Raw genomic sequence first — 17,380 nt, 5'->3', positions numbered from 1 at the left:
GAGGTCTACCTTGGAATATGGAGTTTTGGTTGTTTAGGAGACCTTCTCTAGGATATGGCATAGGCGTTGGAGGACTAAAGATTTGTCAGAGATGAGCATCTTCAAGCCTGAATATTCTTTCTGAGAGACTAGCAGTGGTTCTCTCAATTTGTTGGAACATGGCTAGCATTGACGCCACACTAAAGATGAACATACCATCGGGAATGTCGTTCCCTAGGGCGTTGACCTCATTTTCAATTGGTAGGATGAGGTCTAAACAATCCAGAGTTGGTTCACATTTTGAAATAACACTGATTCCCAAAGGGTTGGTTTTGTTTTTTGGTTTAGTTGGTGGAGGTAAAGGTAGTTTGCCTTTCTCAATCAAGTCTTGAATGGCATGGTTAAGTTTGAAATAGGTTTCGATGTCATGGCCCTTGCCTTTATAGTATTGGCAATAGGCCTTCAGGTTCCAAAAACGAGTTTTCTTTTCTGCATGTGGGTCCAAGTAGGCCCAATAGGTTGTAACTTCCCTTATTACATTAGTCTCTTTTCAGAGCACTAGCATATGTTGTATCGAAGTTGGTTAATGGCCTTTGTGGATGCTCAGCTTTCTTTGTAGTTGGTTCGAAAGATTGACTTTGTCGATCTTATTAGTTTGTCCATAGTTGCGAATTCCTATTGATGTGCGCCCTTGATAGCCTCGGCTTGTGGTCTTAGCCAAGACCCTTTTGCGCTGATCATCCTCAATGCGAGTTCCCATAATTTGCAAATCATGGAAATTTTTGATGATTTGATACCTCAGGAGGTTAGTGTAGATAGGACGAAGGTTGTTGACAAACGTTTGTACCAGGATTGCTTTGCTTGGTTTGCTCACAATTTGGGTGCTTACCCTCATCCAACGGGTTAGAAATTCAGTGAATCATCCTTGTCATTCTGAGTTAGTATTTCCAAAGTACGAGTGTTAACTTGAATCTACTGCTTAGAAAATTTGACGATGATTCCATCCCAAGTGGCGATGCTTTTTGGGTCAAGGGAGTAGTACCATTGACGAAAAATTGGTTCCAAAGAGGATGGGAAAACGCTGGTGAAGAGTTCTTGCTTGACCTCCTTGATGGACATATAGTCTTTGAATGCTCAGATGTAGTTAAACGGATCTTCGACCCCTTTGAACTTGGGCACATCGGTTAATGTGAAGTCGACAGGCAGTTGATCCCCAATAGGTTTGAATCGACGGTTGTTGTCAATGTGGATGTTATTCCCTCGGGTTAGGCGTTGCTCTTCCAAGAGTTTGAGTATTTTCTTGGTTTCAATCAGGAGTGGAGGGTTAGGTTCTCCAGTTTCCTTGTTTTCCAGGATGATACGGCTATTGACACGATCTAGGATAACCTTGAGAGCGGTTAGCAAGATGGCTAACTGAGCAGTAGTGAGATTTCCGTTGTTGTCATTGTTGTTGTTGGACGAAGCTGAAGACGGGGCCATGATCTGAGGTAGAAAATGGCTTACGTTATATTTCAATCCGACTCGGGTCAACAACTAGACGCGGAAAATAAAAACAAGGACGAAAAAAATATTTTGGACTAACAAGACAAGGGTGATCGTGCATGGTGCGTCGATCCTAACTCAATTATTGGTGTGATGGTGTTCACTTGACATTCACTCAAGTTCAACATGATAGTGTAACGCCGTTGAATGAGTCTCGACGGTGAGATGACTCATAAGTAAAGACCCATAAGCACGTTTGCTTTGACAAAGTAGACACGAGGCTGGATTAGAGTGGTTGGCTGAAATTTTCGAAAATAGAAATTTTCAAAAAAACGGGTTCGTTATTTATAGACGCTTCTTTAGAATAAGAATTTTCAAAAACTGGTTTGTTGGGTTGAACCGGTCGTCTTAATTTTATTTTCAGAAGACGGTTTGAGAGAAATTTGTGACGACTTTGAAATGGTATATTGTTCCCAAAGACGGATTTTCGAAATTCAAAAGCTGCATGTTTTGAAAATCGTGGTTTGAAAAGTTTGAAATTGTTGTGGTCCCGAAAACGGTACGTCGTCTTCGAAGAAGGTTTTGAAATAGCCTCGAAAACGGTGTGTCACTCTCGGGATTTGATCTCCTCGAAATGGTCCGTCATTCTCGGGATTTGAAAACGTCCTCGAAAACGGTACGTCATTCTGGGGTTTCTGAATGTCCATTATCTCGACGGGAAAGTGCTATTTAAAATGGTTGTGAAAAACCGGATTTTGAAGTCGTCATTATGACGGCGTAAAAACTACTTTGTACGGTTCTTAAAACCATATTTTGAAATCATCATTACAACGGCATAAAAGGTGCTTGAAACGGTCGGGTTTTGAAACCGTCATTATGATGGCATGTAAAGGTGTTTTGAAACGGTTGTCAAAAACCAGGTTCTGAAACCATCATTACGACGACGTAAAAGGTGTTTCGAAACGGTTGTGAAAAATCGGGTTTTGAAATGGCCATTATAACGGCGTAAAATGGGTGCTTTTTGCAACAATTGGCAAAAGACCAAGGGCTGAAATGGCCTTTATAACGGTGTAAAAAGGTATTTTTGTAAGTTTTGATAATGAAACGGAAGGACTTATGATCACATAGAACATAAGCATTCGTAGTTCATTATATTATGCATAATGCTAAAACGGGTTTTGGTATGATAAGGGTGGTTACACACTAAGCGATCAATCCCCGGTTTTCGAGAGGGATGCCAATCCAAAAAAAAAAATGTAAGGTCAATACCATGCTTGACGCAATCGGAATATGAAATGCGGGGATAAGAAAATTCACGCCGACGAGACGAGCCAATTGGTCGATAAAGGTTAGGTTGTGGGCCCGAACAAGGAATCCGACTAATGACCATAATATTAATTCATTCACTTTAACCAACAACCTCGTTCGAGTTTCACCATCTATGGATCACAAAGAGACAAGTGCCGTCAATATGTGGACACGGGCCCACCTGTACGTTGGTCTATGGACGTGCGCGGTCTGTAAAGCCACGTTTGGTGACGTAGAAATGCTTTCGACTGGATCGCTTTAAATCAGACAGTTTCATCTTGGCAAAGGTCTCGAGATGATGCAAAGATTCGGAGTCGTCACCAAGCAATTGTGGAGTGCTTGTACACTGTTCGAGATCCGCTTTATACCTTGGTCAAACAAAGCATGAAACGATGTTTGACACAGATACTAAAGATAAGGATTCGTCCCCCTTTAACATTCTATGTATACAATGACTCTCCTTGCCATAGATAAGGTCGTCCACTATCCAAAGGTTTTAAGTAAGGGGTAAGGGTACGTATAGGGAAGCCATTTAATCGGACACCCAATCACGCCTGCGTTAGCGGCCTCTACTGATCGATCGTGGTTGCTAGTGCAAAAGTTGATAAAACGGGTTAAATGCATGAATGTGCATCCAATTAGTTTAACCTAACATGTGAAAAATTGCTAAGTCGGCTGTTTATCCATTAGTTAATTTGCATGCAAAAATGGAACTTAAACATCCATTTACCGAGTTAGATTATGGTGCTTAACACGATCCATTTATTTGAAAAAGTATGTTTAAATAATAAAGTGTAAAATGTAAACTCGTCAATCTAATCTGTATGCATTCGAGTTCAACCGTAATCGGGATCATCCTAGACAAGTCCTGAAATGAAACAGAACAATGTTAGGCCGCCCAATTCGGGCACGAGCCTATTGGCGTGGCCAAGGGCCTTCCTCGGGTTCGTAAAAGTTGGAAAATGGAGAGCTCATTGGGGCATGTGCAATGCAACGGTCCAAGTGAGCCTTCTCGGCTTGCAAAAGGTTGTCAAAACCGTTTTAAAAGGTTATTAAAACCGCTTTTGTTGAAAAGGTCGTTAATATCGCTTTATGGTAATGTTTTTAATGTGGTTTGCATGACTTGAAGTATTTACCATTATATTGGTAACGTTCCGTGTCGGATTCGGGTTTGCAAGCTTGACATGAATAGTTTACAAATAAAGGTGTAAAAGGTGTATACTTAGCCGTTTTTCACCGCACTCAACTTAGATAGTCATGGCATATAAGTTAGCCAAGGATGAAATATGATATGGTCAAGATAAAGGTGAAAATAAAATGAAAGAAAAGTGAAAGAAAAATGTTTGATATGAACTAATTATATTAAGTTCATTGCTTTCTAATTAGTCAATATTTGTCATCGTACTCGGATTAAACCGACATAATATAAAGAACCAAGGATGACTATGAATATGAATAAAATGCTTGCAATGTAAATATATGAAAAAGGTGATGAATAAAAGAAAAGGATAGTTAATTTTTCGAGTGATATCATAGTCTCCATCATTTCCAAACTACCGAGAATAAAAAGATAATATATACAATTTTTCTTACAAAAGTAGAATTTAAAAAATTCAAATAAAACAATGAGATAGAGTTTATGAGCAAATAATCCTTTTTTTTTTTTGCAAAAAGTTATCATTCTATTTTATAAATGAAAAAGAATTACAGATGCAAAAAACTATCCACTAGAAAAGCAAAGAACTAAAGAACATCCTACTACAACAGCTATGAATTGAGGTAACTAAGTATATAGTCATTCTGTGACACTTTAGCTCTCATTAAAACACGAACAGAAACTAAGAACTGAATATTTTTCAGGAGAATGGAAACAACAGTCTAGCTCTGATTGAAGGTACTAGCATTGCGTTCAGACCAGATGAGGTTAACAACAGCAGCAACTGAGATATTGAACCATTCCTTTCTCCACTTTGCCATGCCAGTCTGGAGAGATGTATATTCCAAAGCCTGAGGGAGAGAAAGACCAGGTCCAGAGATTCCCATCCACCCTAGAACAGCACTCTAGATATCAGAAGAGTAAGAGCAGGAAAAATAAAGATGATCATGACTTTCAAGATGAATTTCACATAAGCAACATCTACTAGAAAATTCGAACCCTCTCTTTTGCAGGTTATCATGAGTAGCCAGCTGTGATTGAACTGCTATAGAGCAAGTGACCGTGTGTTTAGGCAGGATACCAGGGGAAAGCAGACCCTTAACCCAAGGACTTAACACAGGGACTTTCATCAGGAAACCATAAATGTGACTGAACTGTCATATGAGCAAATAGACTTGATAATGGACACTAATAATAATCACCTGCCTTACGAAATTCTAATATGACTAAATATCTATAAGAGTTCAAGTCGATCTCGAACTTTATAGAAGCATAGGAAAGACTATATATATGCACCATACGCAAAAGTCAAATTTTATGATTTCTTCTTCATTTTTGAGGCTTCATTGATTGAAAGTTGACTCTTTTTTTTCTTTTTATATATGTGTATTAATTTTTTTATAGAAGCATGTGTCAAGTTACATGAATATACTTTATTGCATCTCTTTTTATGTTGTAAAACAAATAACAAAAAGTTTTGTTATCATTAATACAGAGTACTGTAGAAATTATCATCTTTTGTATTAATAATTTGGGTTAAAATTCCAGGTACGACTTAAATTAAGCGCGTGAGATGGTTGAATTTATGGATGAAAGCTCGGATCATTTATTCTTAAAGGTATGGTAGAGACGTATATTTTTGACAGGTTTTCTTTACTCAACCACATAATAGCTTTTTTTTTTTAATTTTGAATCATACAAATTCAAAAATTACAATCAGCATGCATGTATAATACTGTATTGAGTAAAATTATATATGAATACGGATCTACTCCTTTTTATCCTCTAAGGCAAGATTTTGACAGAGCGTACCCGAGATAATGAATTTGATTATTATCAGGTGGTACTATTTTATTTTCGCGTTTGAAATAATAAAACTCACTAAAATAATATTGGATAGTGAGTCGTTTACCAAACTAACAATTTCATTAAAACTATTTACCAAAATAACTATATAACTATTTTATTTATTTATCAAATTGACAATTTTCCTTTAATTAAAAGGTTGTCAAACATAAGCACTAAACCAATTTATCTGTTTGAACGAAGAAGCTTTTTTCAAGCCTTTATATAGAATCCAACATTGATAAAACACTCAAATTATTAAATAATGCTAAATAAATCCAAATGGAAAAAAAAAATAAACTTGAACTATAAAAAAACCCCAGCGTACGGTACAACACTCCTATGATTCTAATATCCAATTCTATCGGAAAAAAAAAATAAACTTCAACTAATGCTAACTAATACGAAGTAGTAAATAGCTGTCAAACCTATAATTATCAATCTCATGATTAAAAAATTGGTAAAAAAAAAAAACATCCATACAGCAGCTAAATAGCTGTAACTTTCGGTCGATCAAATAATATAATTTGACTCAAATTAGAATAGGATTAATTAAAAGACTACGGATATACTCCGTATGTTTATTAAAGTGATTTAATATTGGTATTTACAAATCCTAAACTAATGCAAATGCTACCTCTTCTAAAGTATAAATACAGTATTTCTCGACTCAACCCCTCCCATGAATTTTGATATTCACGTTTCAATTTTGTTAATTTAGATTAGATAGATTATTGGACGTATTATAGTTTTTTGTACTCTTTATTTAATCAGATTATTGTGCATGTATGTCGATTGTATCGTCTTTAAGATCAGATTGATGTTTTTTGAATGCGAATCATGAACCTCAAAATAACGGATCTCATTGATTGGGAAAGAAAGTGTTGGAAAGAAGATGTCTTAGCAACAAATATTGGTGGCCAACGAACAATAATGGAGTTCTTTAGTGTCAAATCTGCCTATTACCTTGGTATGAAGGGGCGATGGAATGATGAAAATTATCATCTTAGCCAGTTTTGAAAACGCGTATGGAGCCAGTGAATACCACCAAAATTGTCACATTTTACGTGGCAAGTTTACTTGAATACCATGGCTGTTAAAGGTAACCTTCATCATCATATTATTGACGACCCTAAATGTGCTTTTTGCTGCGAGATTGAGGATGCTGACCATGCCCTCTTTGATTGCCTACTTATTTCCTAATAATTGCTCATACACGAAAATTGCTTAGGTCGATAATGATTTTTATTTCCTTCCTAGCTAATAATTGCCCATACACGAAAATTGCTTGGGTCGATAATGATTTTGCCGAGGTTTTGGAGGACGTAACTACCTTGACGACCGGTATAGAGACGGTGCCATGGTTTTTACAACGCTTTAACCTGGAAGACGGGTGCCAATTTCTGGACATTACGTGGGTTGTTTGGACGATCCGACACAAACGACTCTTGAAGGACGAACTTCCTGATTCTTGATTCACCTATGATCTTATCGGGTTCCGCAGGTTGATGCTAGAAATCCTTCAGTACGCGAGAAACGTTTTTGAAATCAGAACTGCTCCGATTGCCCCATCTCCGCCACACCGGAGTCCACCCCTGAGCTCTGAGGATATGATAAAAATTAAGGTTGACGTTGCTCTCTTTGAAAACGTAATGGGTGATATCGTAGTAATGGCCAGTAAACGGCTTAAGGCTGTTCTTGAGTGATATTTTGTTATATACTCGTGAGTCTCTAGCTCGATCCATTTTCGAGTGCAAAAGTACCTTAGCTTGAGAATAGTTGTATAATAAGTCCATAATTAAATTCGTAATCACTAACTACTAATAAAGTGATTAATAAACCCATTAATAAAATAGTTTCAAGCTTAGATCAGAGTACAATATTTGATACGAAGTAACTTTGCAAATATTAATAAAATGTTGAATCAAAGTCCTGATTAACCGGCAATAAATTTCATAAAGGGAAACTTCTCTCTAACTTTCATCTCCCCTCTCTCTAAAAAACACAAAAGCCTCTAACCCAGCTACTCTTGTTCCACCGCCTCCACCCTCCATACATTGCCTCCCTTCTTCTCCCTACCCTATCGCCGGAGATGGGTTCTTCCTTAAGCCTATCTCCGGCGATACATCACATCTAGTCTTTTGAATTCCCCAATAATCAATTATGTTCCCTCCACCATTTTTCCCTCTACCTGCTCCGTTGCCGGAGTTTGTTCCTCGCCGCTGTTTTGTCACCGGAGATGGGACCGTCTTGGCTTATCTCCGGTGACGTGTTTATCGCTCTAATTGTCGAAATCTTTACCCAATTTTCTCACCTTTTCTCTACCGATTTGTTTTGACTCGTTTCTTCGTGGTTCTTGCGATCAGGTCTCTCTTTTTCAGTCTCCCCTGTTTCTCCGTCTGTCTCTTTATCAGTCTCATTGCATGCAACTTAGGTGGAGTCGTTTTTGTTCTTGGTGATGGCTTTAAAGCCTTTTTCTTGTCCGGGTTTGGGTCTTTTTGTTGTTGTCGTCCCTCCGATACCTTGTCCTGTCACCGTTGTTGTTGTTTCCAACCCAGGGGTGATCCCCCTATTCCCCCCACCCCTGGTTTGTCTGTGGTCGTCTCGATGAGTATAGCTCATCCTGTCTTGGTCGTGTTTTGGGTCCGTTATGGTGATCCCCCCATTTCTCCCACCTAACTGTCCCATTTCTTTTCATTTGTGTCTGTCAGTGTCGTTCCTTTGTTTCTGGTTGCATGTAAAGTGGTGGTCATAGGAGGTGTCGTCTGGTGAAACGGTTGTCTTTCTGGTGTCTTTGATCTACCTGGTGGTTTTGTTGTTGGGTCTTCTCCTCCTGTTTTTTGTTGCATGCATGTGTGTTTTTTGATGTTTTGAGTCAGTTGCAGTTGGAGTCTTAGGAGCTTGAAGTTTAGGGTGCTCTGGTTCGTGTGATTGTTGACGGTCTTGGGTCCTTTGCTGGTCCTCCTGGTGGTCACCGAGTCTTTCTTTTCGGTTTGGTGAGTCTTGGGTGTTTGTGTGGCTTGCGTGGAATTTGGGCGGGGTTGGTGGTTTAGAGGTGATGTCTCGGTTTATGGTTGATTGGGCTTTTTCTTTATGAGATTTTGGGATGTGCTGGGTAGGGTGAAGTCGGGGTCTGACAATGTTGTTGGTTGGCCGGATGCGGTGGTCTCAATCTCCGGCTAATGTCATCTTTAGTTAATTTTCTTTATTGTTTTTATGTTCTAATAATCTCCTTTTATTGGAGTTCTTATGGTAGTCTTGGAGTGCGTTCGAGGTTCTTCGCTGGGAGATTGATTGCGGTGCGCTTTATAGTCGTATTTCTTAGTTTGCTTGGTTCTTTTGGTTGTTGGTCTTTGGACTGTTTGGGTCGATCACCACAGTGTAGGAGATTCTTCTCCACTGAAGACAAGCTTGTTCGGCTCGTTCTTCCCCTTTTCTTTCTACGCTCTTGTGGCGTAAGTGCACCTGGTCCGTCCCGTTGGCCTCTGGGAATTTTTAGTAATGCTGTTGGCGTCGATTATTTTGCTCGTGTTCAAGTCTTTCTTCATCAGCCTCCCCTCATTGCCCTCGTTAATCTACTTTGCTTTATTGTATTTTTAGTTTTAATAAAAGTTTATGTAATCTTTAGTTTAGGCTTCGTTGCACTAGTTTTGCTAGTCGGGCTTCTACTGCAACCTAGTCCAATAGCTTGTTTTGTAAACTTTTAGGGTACTATAATCGCCCTTTTTCACTCTGACAAAAAAAAAAAAAAAAAAAAAAAAGTCCTGATTAACCAAGTATTTTAGTGGTACATTATTTCAAAGAACTTGCTACATATATATAGGCTTAACTAAGTATTAAACTTAGCTTGATTGAACATTTGACGAGTGTCCGTCATTGGAGTATTAACAAAAATAATAGTCCCTTCTATTCACTATTTTCTCTCTCCTTTTTGCACAAAGAATAAGAGAGTGAATTTGGACCATACAAAACACACTACCCCACATGCAATTAAATTTGAACCACACAAATTAACCCAAAAAAGGAAATAGCGAAGAAAACCCGAATAATCTAAATAAGGAAATAGGGAAGAAAATAGTACAGCAAATAGAAGGGAGTATTATGCTTAGCTTGATTGGAGTTACAACCGTCTATAGTTATGTTAGCCTATATGTTACCCGAATAATTTTGATCACAAAAACTCCAGAGAGACGGTCTCTCAATAGCATTATTGAAAGATCTCTCACATGATGGGGTAAGGGATCCACTGAATTTCTTTTTTCCATATTATGTCTTCCACTAAATTAGTGGAAGACGATCTCTCATAAAATCTACTGAATTTTGATAAAGTAATAATAATTTATTTTAACGTTAAAATTGTGAGTGTGCTTTGAAAATTTTATGATAAATCTCACTAATACACATAGTATCTCAATGATTTATATTATTCAATTGTCTTTACCTATGAAGTGAAGGTAGCGTAACGAGCTAAATTTATATATATAGTTTCATAAACTTTAGAATTAGATAGTCTCATACCGTAAGACGGAACTTCTCTTAGAAAAAAAATCAGTATTCATTGCAATCAATAAAAGAGTGATTTTTACACAGTTAGATCGTCTTACATTTTAAGACGTATTGATATTGTTGATGATGGGTGAGATTATTAGACTAAGTCTTTTAGTCATCCCATGGAAATTAGATTAAGAAGACATCAAAACCTACAAAATAAGGCCTATGAAATCCTTCAGACGACTTTGGCTTTGCATAAGACAATACTACAAATCAGTAGTCATGAACTCATGAACTCAAATGAATCTACAAATAACATATCATCGTATATGTTATGGGCTTAAATTGACTCTAACTATAAAGTGCAATATGAGTAGTCTCTTACAAACATTTGTGCATTATTAGTTAACAACGCAGAACATTTATGCAAACGTTTACAAATGAAAATAATGTAGAAGATTTGTTTGTTTTAGCTTAGTCTTCATACATAAAGACCATTACAAAAAGGCCTATACCAGAAAGAAAAAAAAAAAAAAAGGAATAGACAACAAACAATTCCTTGATTAAAGAGATTACTCCTCATCTTTGTTAATGGTTTAATTTCCCCTCTTTTTCTTTGCAGTGGAACTATAAACAAAAGTAAACAAAAGACTAAGAGCCAGAAGCAGGACTATTAACATGTAATACAAATTGATTTGTAACCTGATCAAGAATTATGAAACTAAGAAAGATATCCGAGACGCTATATAAGAAAGTTGTGACAGCAAGGGACCTTCTCCCATTTGCACGCCTTGATATAATGCAGAACCTTAGGTTCACCGTAGTTCAATCCCGTGCTTTTCATCAAAACTTTCCATTACCTATAATCCACAACCAATCCAGGCAAACACCAGAAAATATGCCTGCTAGCAGGAATAAAACCAGCAGGTTCCCCAGTGCATTCTGCTCCGGTCCCTATAAAGTTCACACGCGGGTTAAAACAATAACTACTCCATATATAGTTTATGCTGATCAATAAACTATTTTACTCAAACTCGTTATAATTTTTGGGCACTGGTGCTTCCAAGTGTCAAGACTCGTTATTTTGAGGAAATTTCTTGTACAGATTAAAACGTGTTAAAAAGCTAATCCAGGCCATATTCCCAAGTGTTGAGGATCCGGTTACGAAAATTAATAAAAAGAGTAGAGTTACAGAAGGTATATACTAAAGTCAACACGAGCAGAGCAGCAGTAATTCATTGGTAAAAAGCATTTTAAATTTAAAACCCCCTAACTTCTTCTTACCTTGTAACCTTTAGGTGCAGCAGTCATCACACAAACTGTGAGATGACCATTAGTCAATCCCAATAGCCCCACAAGCATGATCATCCATCCTTCTCGAGCATATTTCGCGGTGAAATAAAATGCAGGCACGAAGACGAATCGAGCGATGATTGCTGCGCTGAGTCCTTTGCGGGATTCTATACTTGTGAAGTTTATAAGTGGAGTGTATCTTCCAATTAGATCCAAAACATTGTATGTGGCAATCAACACAAGCGGATACCTTTGAACATCGTCAATAAATTTGATGAGAAACGGCTAAAATTTGGTTTAGTATGTGGTCAAGGTTTGAGGTTAAGTGACATACCAATCTCCTAGACTATGCTTTCCTGTGTTTTCATATAGAAAACCAGGGAATATTGATAATGTCAGGACATAAATTAGATACAAATCCAGAAAATAATCCCAATTCTTGTAAAGGAGATCTTTCGTGGTTAAACGATCTTCAACTTTTGTGGCTTCATCAACCTGAAAAGAGTGATTTAGTCAAACAATTATAAGTAAAAGTGGCTCAAACCTAAGATATTGAAGTGGCAAGTGCATAGAAACACAGTAGTGAGACTTGCCTGATGAATACCAGCAGCGGCCAAGTCAGCAGTGACGGTTTTAGAACCTTCTGAAGCTGCCTTTGCACGAAAGTACTTGACTATTGGAAGCTTAGGGAAGTATAGGGCATACAGAAGGACACAAAGAATCTCGATTCCCGTAGAGATGGCCAAAAATAAAACTGGAAACGACAGGCCTTGAAGTATTAGACTCAAAGGAAAGACATGTAAACACCTTGACAAGAACAAGTGACTACAGAAATATCAGCTAATTTGCGGTAAAGTCCCTATGAGTTTGGGTAATCATGACCTACGTCTGAAACCCATCAACATCGCATCAAAATGCCCATATGTGCTATTTTAGAACAAAAATGGCCGACAATAGACTGAGGAAACTTACTAGCACCCTTGCGTAAGCCACCGTGTGAATTCTCAAAAGCTGCTCTTGTAATTAGTCTTACACCAGAGGTTAACGCACCGGAAGCAGCAATACCGGCAAAGAATGACTGAATGTAAACATCGTGGCATAATTAGTTCTCTTATAGTCTTATATACAAACAAAGAATATCCAACTTATGGGGAAGATTAACAACTATAAACCGTTATTCACCAGAAATACATACTTGCATAAACTCCGGTAACATAAAGGACAAGTCGCCAACCATTCCACCTTGAACGTGAGCATCTGCAACTCCGAAAGCACCAACCAGAAGACATACGCCCACATATGGACCAACCCCTCCTTTTCCTGATGTTGCTAGATCTAACTGTTGTGATCAAACAACATACACGATTCCCACAGAAGTTAATTTGATACCATAACAAATTTTCCTATTGGAAATCCTGATATTTATGTTTAAATAAGAAAAAAAAGAAAAGGAAAAGCAATCAAGATGTAGTAGTTGCCTACCAGTATGCAACCCAGAGTACTTAGGGCGAAAAGAATATATCCAGCAATATTTCTTTTCCTAGTATCGATCCGTGCTTCATTGTAGGCCAGGATTAACATTGTTCCCACGGCAAACGGTTGATAGACAAGAGTAAGCACTCTTGAAGGATGATATTTCTTCGTAATAAACAAAAATTAATTAAAAATTTGTCATCCTTTAATCATAGTCACATAATGCAGGATATCATTTAGATACTTTATTAAACTCCTGTTCATATCAATCAACTCACTATATTTCCATTTCTTAAATCTTAGTACAAAAGCAAATTTAATGAATTCACTTGAAGAAAGGGAGTATAGTAAGTATCTGAATACGAGCTGCAAAACCGTGTATATCTCAAGACACTTATATCTTCCCTTGTCAATGAATGCAAACAAAAGAGTAGAAAAATGACATACAGGGAAAACATGGTAGTAATAATCGCCCATGGTGAGCATACTGTTCCATGACATGAGGGAACCCATCCCAAGCAAAAAACATACAAACACTGCAATCCCCTTTCCCTGATAATTGATAGCCAAACATCAGAACAAAAGATCAAACAGAAATTAATTCCATTTTCTTATATTGAACATCTTACCTCTAATCTAGGTGGAATCCCATTTTGTATAGCCGTTGTCATGATAAACTCCCTGTTATCAGATTAATTATGTCATTAATACAACTCAATAATATATGGATATGATCAATCTTGTGTTCAAGAGAACAACTTTTGGCAGTTGGAGTAAAATACTCGATCATGTGAAATACATTGCAAATTCCTATGGCAAACCAAACAATCCCGCAAAATAAGATCAAATGAATTGTGTAAATAATACAATAAACAAATTACGAGTTTGACTAGTAGTTAAGACGAAAGTAATAATCCTAACCCGGGTTTTTCATCTTCCCATATCTCAATATCTCATTGTACTGCCTTTTCATTAAAAAACGTGAGCAATAAAATTGTTATATTTGTCGACAGTGTGACGTAATAATTGCTGCACGAACAAGAAATGAAACTTTTACAAAAGGCGATTCATAAAGTGAAGTATTGTCAATACTATACTATGACATGATTATTTATCACTTAAATCAATAACGCTATTAACAAATGAGAATACATGCAGATTTAAATAACTACCCACTAAGAATGGCATAACAAACATTAAGACACGTAAAAGCAAAACTGCAAAACCCAGATTTAAATTAGTAAGGCACAGCTGCTAGTAAGGATAATAAAAATAAATAAATAAATAAATAAATAGGATTAAAAGGGAGAAAGCTTACTGTGTGTAATGGAGATTTGGTGTAGCAAGACGAAGAGCAGAGTGAAGGGGATGAAAAAGGAAGATTAAATAATAAGTAAAATGATTTTAAAAAGAATGTGAAAACAAAGTTCAAGTATGAAAAAGATGTGTGGAAAGGAGGAGGAGAATCATTGACTATTGTGATGTGGGATTATTATTACGCTTATGAGATTCAAATTAGATAAAGATTGAATTGAATTTTACAACTAACTAGGAAAGGAAGATTCCTTGACGTATATTAAAACCCAAATTTTTATTTTTAGATTTATTTATTTTTGTCTAAAATAAGATGGATCAAATGTAGCTATTTTACGATAAAATGTTATTATTTCTGATAAAATGTTATCATCACTCTCAATGTAAAAAATGTCAACTTAGTTATAACATTTTATGGCTAAATAGTTAACATTTTATTAAAGAAAATGGTGTTATTTAATCTATCTTATTTTGGACCGTCTAAACAAAACATTGTACAAAAATAGTTTACGGCAATTTGTGATTATTTTTAGAGGAAGGCGACGTGCTATCGAACATGAGTTGGAGGTTGCATGCTTGACTCCATACCACCACTTGGTGATTGTGATAGGATCAACTTCATTAAATTAATTTTTGGGAAACCAAATTCATTCAATAAAACGTGTCACTATTTTTAAATTTTAAATATATAATCCAAATTTAATTATATAACGGATAGTATGTTTGCTAAAACTTTGTGAATAAGGGGAGTGGAGAAGTTTTTTATGAATCGGAGGGAGTATATGATAATTCCTCGGTTGTAGTTATTGGTCTGCATATCCAATTTGAGCCCGTTAATTATTTGTCTTTCTATTTAGAAATGTCTTTGATAGATAATTGGATCTTTCACCCCCAATTTGGTCCACTTATTATCTTATGATTCACCCGCTTCTTTTTCATTTGTCTGTGTGCCACACCACAGGCAAACAAATCACCGCTACGAAAGGAGTAATTTTTTTAGGGACGTGCTTTTTCACATACGGATTTTACTCTTTCACATACACTTTTTACAATTTTACCCTCATCATTTTTTTCATTCCCTCATCGATCTGCTTATTTTTTTTTCTCCCCTCATCTCCTTCACCACCACCACCTGACCACCGCCCTTCACAACCAACAACCTGACCACTCACTCGCACCCAATCTAGCCTCAAGTCGTCCCGGCTCCCAAACGCACCACCCACTCTGAGCCGTCTCACACCCAATTGCACCACATAATCAGCCGTCCTAGATACACAACCAAAACCAAAACAACAGATGTAAGCTTTCATATGTATACATAACAAGAAAATGAATCCAAAGAAATATATGTGGAGTTCATTGACAAAGCAAATGATTATTCAAACTAACGAGAAGTTTGGCGAAGAAGACATGACCAAGGACTGATTCCTTTTGCAAATGTTTGTGCATAAGAAGCAAATGAATTTTATTAATTTCATCACTAACTAATAAACTCAATAATTTCAACAATATTAAAAATTGGTAAACAACAAATTAATTCACTAATTGGATTATTCAAGTTTTTAGAGTAATTAGATTCAATTTTAGGGAAAAGGGCATGTATAATTATTTTGATTAGGTTTAGATAAAAAGGGCATGATATGGAAAGTTTATGAAAAAATGTATGTGAAAGAGTAAAATCCGTATGTGAAAAAGTAATTCCATTTTTTTATGAGTCAATCTAAACGAAATAGAGGCAATATGCAGATCTTTCTTATGAGACTAAATCATAGGTAGATTATATATCTAATGTACTATAAGTCTACAACAAATAGTGTACTTTTCGAGCGTAATAATAAAGTTTTCAGTTTTCTATTAAAAATTATGAACTTTACTATACAGATTCTGAGTTCGTTCATTTAAATAGCGCGCTCGAAAAATTACAATATAATTCAAAAACATTGTATATGTAACATTCCGTTTTGATGGTTAATCTTCTTTTGTGGATTGTCTTGGTATTGAGTGCTATTGAGTGTTATGGAAGTGAGACAAGGTTGGCAACATTATATTGTGGTTATTCGATAATATTATGGAGTCAATATCGAGAGGATATGTTATCTAGTAAGCGTGGTTAGTGGAGTTGGTGTTAGGTGTCCATGTTTTATAGGTTGGGTTGGAACTTCGGGGACGAAGTTCTTTTTAAGGGGGGAAGACTGTAATACTACGGATTTTATAGGCTGGTACTCGACCGAGTATGGCCTACTCGGTCGAGTAAAGTGTGTTGGGTATTCTTTTGGCTTCGCCAGAATACTCGGCCGAGTATGGGTAATACTCGACCGAGTAGAGGATACTCGGCCGAGTATACCCTATACTCGACCGAGTATCCGGCCTGACGGGTATTATTTCCGCGGTTTTGGTTAAAATGATTAGAGGTTATATATAATCGTTCGCCAGTTTCTAAAATCATTTCTCCCCAAATACATAAACTACGTTCATTCTCCTCTAATCATCTTCATCATTTCCAAGTCAAAGGTCGTCGATTGTGGGTTCTAGCATCTCATTCCGTGTCAATCGCCGTAGTAAGTGTCTTATCCTTGTTCATCTATTGTCATTCTTATAAGTTAACAAACCCTAATTTGGTTAATTTGGGGTTTAGGGTTTTGGTCATCATATGTTGTTGATTGTTGATTATCGTTGTTGTAGTTGATGATGTGTTACTAGTTGTGCATTTGTATGATTGATTGCAGCGTAACGGATTGCGAAAAGGTAGGGTTTCCCTACTCAGTACTGTTAATTGATTAAGATTGTTTTTGTTTCATAATTGTTGTTATCTGCTGATCATCGGAGGATGGGTGTTGTGGTGATGTGGTTGTGTTGTGACGGTTGTGGTGTTGTGACAGTTGTGATGCTGTAGTATATGTGATTGTGGTGGAGTCACTTGTAACACCCCCATACTCTAAGTGCCTTACCAGGACCACTCAGGTATAAAGATGCTACCATCTCGGTTACCCGAGGCAATGATAATCAAATAGACAATAACGAAACAACATTTAAATAGTA

General features: G+C 36.8%; 1 protein-coding gene across 1 annotated transcript; it reads right to left on the bottom strand.

Moving 5' to 3' along the window:
* Positions 1 to 10,682: 10,682 nt before the first annotated feature.
* Positions 10,683 to 14,572, bottom strand: LOC141642659 (equilibrative nucleotide transporter 3-like). The gene is made up of 10 exons (XM_074451518.1): positions 14,346 to 14,572; positions 13,657 to 13,708; positions 13,475 to 13,579; positions 13,037 to 13,192; positions 12,750 to 12,893; positions 12,527 to 12,632; positions 12,148 to 12,308; positions 11,889 to 12,049; positions 11,546 to 11,804; positions 10,683 to 11,215 (listed from the first exon to the last, which is right to left on the bottom strand). Exons 2-10 carry the CDS (start codon positions 13,696 to 13,698, stop codon positions 11,105 to 11,107), a joined length of 1,245 nt encoding a protein of 414 aa, XP_074307619.1. The 5' UTR covers positions 13,699 to 13,708; positions 14,346 to 14,572; the 3' UTR covers positions 10,683 to 11,104.
* Positions 14,573 to 17,380: the final 2,808 nt, after the last annotated feature.

Source organism: Silene latifolia, chromosome 2, assembly GCF_048544455.1.
Source record: "Silene latifolia isolate original U9 population chromosome 2, ASM4854445v1, whole genome shotgun sequence".
Lineage (NCBI taxonomy): Eukaryota > Viridiplantae > Streptophyta > Magnoliopsida > Caryophyllales > Caryophyllaceae > Silene > Silene latifolia.
This window is presented reverse-complemented; position numbering and strand designations above follow the sequence as displayed.